An 8,955-nucleotide genomic window follows, 5' to 3' on the forward strand; every position below is an offset into this window, starting at 1 on the left:
TGTATTAACATATTTAACATATTATTTACATATTATCAACGAGGTATCATATATATGTATATGTATATATATATACACGCACACATATTGTAATAAATTTTTAAATATTCTATATTTTTATTAGTGTTATTGCAAAAACATATAAATTTAAAAATATTTATCTTTGCGTTAAAAATTATAAAAGATGTTTGCATACGCGCGCAATATTAATTGTGAAATATAAATTTGTGACAGCAATTATAAATCTTGTAATTATATATATTGTGACATTAACAAAATAATTTATATTAAAACAAACTATATTTTTGATATGACAACATCTCTATTACTCACCACGTATGCTTACCTTACTCTGTGTTATCAATAGAATGCCTAAGCAACTTTCTCATACAACCTCAAGCTACAAACATACGCGCCTAGCTTAAGAATTCAACTCAATTATCTCTTAATTAAACATTTCTTTATTACGCAATAGGTAATATTATTATATTAAAAGAATGCGACATGTGGCCATGCACTCTGAACACTTGCGTTAATGTAGATTCATTTTTAATTTTCTAATAAGGAAAAAAGCTTTTATAAAATGTCAATATACTTTGTAAAATGCATATATTTCATATCCCAAAATATCGTAACATAAATCAAGAATAGTAAAAAGATTTTTTTTTTATAAATTATATCAATTATTTGAAATTTATGTTTATTTAATAAATAATAAAACTTAGCTAAACTTTAATACTGTATATATTAAAATTTTATCTTTTATCTTATATCTTTATTTTATCTTTGATAATATTCATATTGCATATAATAACATTGTAATATTTTTAGAATATGTGTGTGTATATATACATATATGTATATTGTATATATATAAAACTAAAAATTTATTAAAATCTTTATCAAGATATTAATTTATATTTAATTAATATTTAATTACATATAAATATATAATTTAATTAATATTTTAAGTAATATTTAACAAAGATAAAATAAAAACTTTTCGAGCATGTATTTATTATTTAGAAAATTAAAATTATCAAATTAAGGTCATGGCAGAATATATCTACTAAGGGTTTGTAACAAAATAAAAAACTATCAACTAACAAAAGTATAATCAATTGTCAGATATAATCAATCTTAAATAAAAATCTTAAACGTGTGTTTAGTTTTATTTAATTTATATTTATATCTTTCTTAAAAGTGATTTATTGTGAATGCGAATTATTAATTACGAAAACAAATATACGATATCCTATATATAATAAATAAACTTAAATTTTATTTTGAAATAAGCTATATTTATAGGGACGCAAACCACTAACGACACGGAAATTCCTCGTATATGCCGCAACACGTTCGCGCAATTTATTTTCTTACCAAGTACGATCCACATTACGATGATATTCCCACCAGTTGCAACCAGCAGTATCACCGCGAATATCAGCGACCAAAAGAGTTTTTGCCACCATGGTAGATCAAATGGCCGTTCCTGATTGACAAAAATACAGTCCGAAAGTGCTCCTCGAAGAATATCAGGTTGCGTTGATCTGTTTAATACGTTCTCGATAAAATGACGAAACTCGCTACGATTTAGTCTTAAAAGCTGCGTAATATTAAGCTCCAGGATCCATGCACTGCAATTGTATACACGTTCCAGAGTCACGTTATTCATATTTATAAGGGTCGCCTTCGATAATTGTGTAATTCGGAGAACTTTATTATATCACTCTGTGTTAAAGCTTTTTTTGAATAGCACGTCGAATTAATTTATCAACTGTTACTATGATTTTCTTCAAAAATCACGTCACGTGCAATAGACTGATGATCGTCGCATTTTATAGTGGTTTAACATAATTCATTCTTATTAGAGAAACGTGCATGACTTTATATGACTAAATACGAATTTACGACTTAATCGAAATCTAGTCTTATATAATTCGTTGTTTAGTCAGTGCGACAGATATTAATGGTTTTCCGATAAAAATAATGTTTATTAAGTTTTCCAAATATATATTGTTATTCGCATCATTTCTCGATTTAATATCTTTTTACTATAAAATATTCCATTAAATTTATTATTGTTTACCTAAGAGTATAATAATGATTGTCTTCAAAATAGGAATAAACGCTGCTTGTAATAATCCTATTATATATCACTTTACCTTCTAACTTCGGATAACTAGTTCATAAAGTTCATTATTTCAAAATCTATTTCATATAAATCGATCTTAAGAGATATATTTTATCTTCAAATAAATTTTACATTTGAGTTAATTATACACATTATACACGTACATTTGAGTTAATTATGTAAAATTAACTTTTTTTAAGAATCTTTTTAGTCAAATAAAAATTTTACAGTTTTTTCATTCTGTATTAATTCCACCAGTTTAATTGTATCGGATTAATTATTATATTATTTGTATATAACGTTGTTTTATTTCATATATTATAAATATTTAACATTCATTATTATTAAATTTTAAGATAAATACAGCATCGATTAAACTGTGAAACATATTTTTACAAAACACAAATGATGTCTACGCACTACACTGTTCCATAAAATTTCTTCCTGTGATTAAACTGTACTTCGTATTTATTGTACACTTTAGCGCGATATTATTGACTAGTGCATTTCTTTTTCTTCGTAATTGGTCGATGGAAGTTGTAAATTGTTGACGTAATTGTTTCGAAGTTATTGTCCTTGACGATAATAAAAAACGAAGCTTGTCATGTTGCATCCAAGATCTTGATGACATATGTCTATATATTTGTCGAATATTGATTTTTTGTTGTTCAATCCCCATCATTTATTGACGCGCGATTTATTGGTCAAGTTGTTAATCACTATCATAATATCAGTGATACTATTGTTAAAGAATCGAGACATTGGGGTGCGCGTATCTCACTATTTACGTCACTCGAAAGATAGTTCAAGCCGAAGTGAATGAGAGAGACTAACCGGTAAGGGTACCGTACCGAAGAACCCTGTCGGCGAAACTGAATGCTTCTCAAAAGCGTGTTCATTCAGCGATGCGTGCGCACCATGCGCACCCTCACATCCCTTTCCTTCGTCACCTACCCGGTCGAGATTTCCACTTGGCGCAAGTGTCAGCTGATGGGAAAATACAAGAGTGTCTGCTACGATTCAAGCTAGATATCATCACGTTCGTCGATTTATGATAGCTGTTCCTCAGGATAAAGAGAGATTTGCACCACGTGCAGTGAGATATTTCTCAGATATAACATGTTTTTGCATGCAGATATGCATCAAAATATCTTCTATAAAGAATCTTTTATAAGGTGTAACGTAGATTGTGATCTCTATTATAAAAAATACATTTTACCACTATTTAAATTATTTTTTAATTTACTTTATATTATTTTATTATAAAATTTTATTTTATTAAAAGGTTAGTGACTAAGATTCTTGCTAACTGTTAACATCTATTTATTTTTTGCTTACTTCTGTCAAGTCTACATTGTTCATTAAAACAATGATGAATATTGTCGGTGGTATGCAGTAAATTTGACTTACTGTATTAATTTATTATGCATTTACGTTTGGTATGTAACATATTTTTGTATATGAATTTATAATTATTTGTCGCGATGAAATGTATTAAAATTATAATTATTTTTATGTAACTTTTTATAGATTTACTTGTGAAAAGAGCTGCAATGACAGCCGAAACGTTGTATTTTAACTAATTATTTATAATAAATGATTGCCAGTTTGGTCGACTTTTACCATTAAAGAAAGATTTTTATAAAATTTTATTATAATACTTTATATTATTTTTTATTATATTGTTTTATTTAATTTACTTTATATTATTTTATTATTTTATTATTATATTATAAATATTATTTTAAAAAAATATTACTGACAGTTTCAATAATGCAAATTAAAAATCTGAAACCTGATATTGTTTTTAATATAAAAAAAAATATATATATATATATATTATATATATATATGCACATATTAAAAAAATATACACACATTAAAAAAATTTCTTCCCTCTTTTAAAAAATTATATACCTATAAATCTATTATGTAAAGTACACATCAATCTATATATCACATCAAGTTTTTATCAACATAATTTTGTCAGAGCAAAAATTGAACTTGTGTTATAATCACATGCAAATGTAAAAGGATAATATTACACGTGATATTTTTATTCATCTATATGAAAATTCGCGTCGAACATCTGTGCGTTTCAAATGTTATAATTCAAGAAACCACTTTCAGAAAGTACACAAACATTTGCCTTGTTGGCAGAGTTTCTCATTGCCAGGGGCATAAAGCATAAGTAGGGGTAGTAAGGAATATATTTCCCAGCTCGAGCATAATGATAGGGGCTGTTAACGGGTAAGCTACTGTAAAAAAAATGCTTTGTGTGCGAAAAAAATTGTTAGGCGGTTTATATTATTTCGCCGAAAAACTTTCTTTGCTCTTCTTTTTTTACGGTTTAACGTAAATAAGATTTTTCCATGTTTTTTTATAGAACTGTACTTTGTGACGTTGATAAAACTTTATTTCCCGCATCTGCTTGATATCCGATACAATCTCCGCACTGAGAATTTATGATAGAAAATGTCACTTTATTTATCCGGGCGAATAAATATGATAGTAATCGCACTCGTATTTCCTTGAAAACGATCGAATTGTAAAGTTATATGCTAACGCTTGTTACAATATAAAATAGCAAAACCCACGCACATCTAACTATACGTACAAGTTTGCAACGTCAGTTCTACACAATCATGTTTGAACTTCGTTATCTCTTTCGTATAAAGTAATAAAAATGCTATTGTAAGGTAATAAAAACTTATAGAATACACGTCGCAATTAACTATAACGCACTATTATACTGTTTATATTGTTATTATAATAAATACTGTTTAATTTAATGCATCTAAACAATTAATATCAATGTGATCAAAAATTATTTACAAGTAATATATAATATATTTCTAAATATTTTTGAATTTATAAACGTATAACATTGTATTTAATATTATATATATTTTTTAATTAATTCAATTATGTTTTTTTAATATTTTTACTCTGCAGTATTTTTTATAACTTTTTTAAGATACGTTATTATGATATACTTTCTATAAAAGAAATATTACGTTTGTAATTCTTATAATTAAACATTATTGTTAATTAAAATTTTTGAAAAAAAATAGAAATTATATTCCTTAAAACGCACATTTCTTTTAATCGTCATTATGGATATTAAAAGCAGTATTGTGTTTAAGTCGAGCTTATTGCATTTGTAGAAAAGCTGGAAGTTTATACCGCTTTAAATGAATATAGAAGAAAATATTATTCTCGTCAGTTTATAATATTCATATTCAAATAAAAGTTTAATTGAAAATATAGAAATGTAATTTTTTTAAATTGATTTCAAATAACTTACACAGAAGATACTAAGATCTTTAGAAAATTTTTGTAGATATCTTGAAGAAATAGACTCGCGCGAATAGTAATAAATATTGACTATTATTCAAATCTAGACAAATAGTCAATATCTCTAATAGTATTGACAATGAATACGCGCGTGACGGAGATATGCTATCAATCTTTCAGATTGAACGGAAAGATAAATAAATTCATATTTAGCTTCCATATTTCAAAGGAAAAATAAATAAATTTAATTGTTCTCACGTAGAAAACATCGACAGGGAGAATTGATGGAAATGAATAAAATTATGCATTAAAAAAATTTTAATCATTTTAATCAGAATATTCTTATTTTTTTTAATTATTCCATGTGACCAATAGTCTATCTAACTTTTAAAAATACTATAAATTAAAAGATATATATATATATATATATATATATATATTGTATATTAATTATTCTTTATAAAACTGTATATACATTTTTACATATAAATATATGGGATAAATATTAAATATTATTTACATATAAATATGAATAAATAAATAAATATATATATATATATATATATAGAAATATACTATTTATATAATTTTTACATATGTATATTTTTTGTATACATATATCATGTGCATTACAAATTAATAGATATATTACCTTGCAAGTGCATGACACATATAAATAAACACATATATAAATAAAATATAATCATTTTTTTCAGAAAATTTATGACATACATAAGTTAAAGAAGAAAAAGATTTCTTAAAAGCTCGTTATTGGTTAAGCTTATAAGCACAACTCATTACTTATGCTAGTGGAAAACAAATATAGAGCAGACAAAACAAATTGTCTAATTATAAGATATAGCTAATTTATTCATACATACATACATTAAATTTTGTTAATTTTATACATTATAAATTTATACTAAGCCCACATGAATAAATATTAAATTATGTATATATAAATAATGTTTGAAATAACATAAACTGTCACCTATATAATTTGTAGAGATTATTACTTAAATATTTATAAATATTTTTAATTAAATATATAAATATTAAAACAATGCAAAACTATTTTGATGTCTATGTTTAATAATAAAATTATAATCCGGCATTTTCAATTACATATTATTAATTTTCAAAATGTCATTTCTCGTGCTATTTTACGTTTGTAAAATATAGATAAATGTTATATATTTTTAGTCCCTAGTGCTTCATCAAATCTCATTCGTAATTTATTTGCAAAGAATTGGATAATTCAAATAAATGTAAATTTTAAAGGTCGAAATTCTGCTGAAAAAATTATCTTGCAGATGTTTATGAGAGAAGTTATTCTGGTCCAATGTAATCATATTCTTTTTCATATTTTCCACGACGATAATAAAGTTTACGTTTATTATCCAATTTTTTGCAAATAAATTACGATTTTCTACAATTTTGATTATCCAACTCTGTCATATAATATAATATTTAACGGAGATTTTTTATTAAATTAAATTTTATATTTTTCTATTATGAAAAAATATATATATACCTACATAGATTTTTATCCTACAAATTCCATTGAAAAAATATATGATATATCTATCAGGAGTTGGTACATTATGTATATGCATGATAGGTGCTTCGGAGAATACGTAAATGTTTGTTGAAAGCCTCCCTATGCAAAATATCGATGTTTCTCGTTCGAAGCTAAATACACAACGCACGGAATATTTTGCGCGGTAAATGTTGTAAATAACAAAAGAAATAAACTTACGTATATTTTTAATAAGCTTCCGACAAAATTATATATAGTACAATTGCAGTGAATAACAAACATTAAGTATTTACTAATCAATCCTCAAATAAAAAAATAAATATAATAATAAAAGAATATTCTTTAAAATATTCTCTCATAATTTAAACAAATAGTGATACAAGCAAATCTAAGTTTGGACTTATATTATAATCAATAGCATTATTATGTGCCATCTTATAATTTTTTTATGTAATTATTATATTGTACAATTTTTTATATATACATAATTATATATTTTACACAATATTAATAATATATTATTATTTTAATTATATTAATAAATAAAAAATATAAAATTAACAAGTTTATAATTCATTTAAAAATGCTTTAAATACAAAATATCTTAAATAATAATTTTTAACATTGACTTTTAGTATATCAATTATAAATAAACAATAAGAAAATAATTTATATTTTTACATTATTAATAATATTTCAACAATTTTTATTACGGAATTGTTTTATTAAATATATCAGATTATATATTATTGAACAGCGAATTTGCGATATCTCTTTGTGGGATTTTACCTAAATACAGTCCGTTTCGTGAATGCTGTTTTACACATCTTCTATCCATTTTAGTACACGTAGCACGCCCTAGGTAATTAAACTAGTGTGTAATTAAATTATTTGTCATTAATTTTAGTCACATTTAATTGAATTTTCACATATAAATGTCTTTTACAAATACGAAGCTAAGTTAAGATAATGTAAAGAAAATTAAAGCAATCCATCCAAAAGTACATGTAATTGATAATAGAATACAAATGGTTTTAGTATGTTAATATACAATATACAAAATAAAATTTAATATAATATATAAATAATTTTTCCAATGTTGTTAAAACTGTAATGCTTTAATAGAATACTATATGCACTTATTATTATTGTAAAACTTTCAACATTGCTATATAATATCACACTTGATATAATTTCTACATTTGTATCAAATTTCTATGAATCATATAACAAAATAACTCTGAAAAGGCATATTATAGATATAAAATTAATCAAAATTGATTATTAATAATTTTTGCAAATTAATTGTTAATAATTTTAGATTTTACTAAAATGTTTATTAATAAAGCTTTGTTATAATACCATTTAAGTGTTCTTAATTAGAATTCAATAATATCAATAAGATATGTACTGATTTAAGAACAAACAATTTATAAGAGATTTCTGTGAAGACTAAATATTTTTTTCAACATTTTGGTGCACACTTGTTTTATTATTATTATCGATTGAACATATTTAAATTATAAATTAAAATATATAAAAATATTATGTTTAGCAGTTATATTTATATATATCTTTATATATATTACATATAATTATAATTATATATTATAATAATTTAAACATGCATAATACATGAACTTTTGTATATCTTAATACTTGTTGATACTTAACTACATTATTGACTAAACGAGTTATCATCAGTTGAACAAGTCTTATTTATAATATAATTCGTTTTTATAAAGTTAAACTTAATACAATAATCTCAGCAGTATTTAATCAGATTAAGTTACCTTAAGCTCTCATGTGCATATGGTATATATTTTATTCTCTTTATATTAATTTTGCTGCAAAAATATAAAACATATAGATGGATATAAAAAATTATTTTTTGTGATATTATTTTATTTACAATTTACAACTGACCTGTTTCTTAATTAAAATCGTTTTTGCATTAGCAACCGAAACTGAATATGCAACATCC

General features: G+C 23.9%; 1 protein-coding gene across 1 annotated transcript in view; it reads right to left on the reverse strand.

Moving 5' to 3' along the window:
• LOC114944626 (tachykinin-like peptides receptor 86C) overlaps positions 1-2,989 on the reverse strand; it is a 49,405-nt gene extending 46,416 nt beyond the window's left edge. Inside the window, exon 1 of the mRNA XM_085487738.1 lies at positions 1,381-2,989. Coding sequence (XP_085343864.1) covers positions 1,381-1,675 — 295 coding nt within the window. The 5' untranslated portion in view covers positions 1,676-2,989. The remainder of the gene's footprint in view (positions 1-1,380) is intronic.
• Positions 2,990-8,955: the final 5,966 nt, after the last annotated feature.

The sequence above is a fragment of the Nylanderia fulva genome, unplaced genomic scaffold (genome assembly GCF_048542155.1).
Source record: "Nylanderia fulva isolate GAGA-0341 unplaced genomic scaffold, ASM4854215v1 Scaffold6, whole genome shotgun sequence".
In the NCBI taxonomy this organism is placed as follows: Eukaryota; Metazoa; Arthropoda; class Insecta; order Hymenoptera; family Formicidae; genus Nylanderia; species Nylanderia fulva.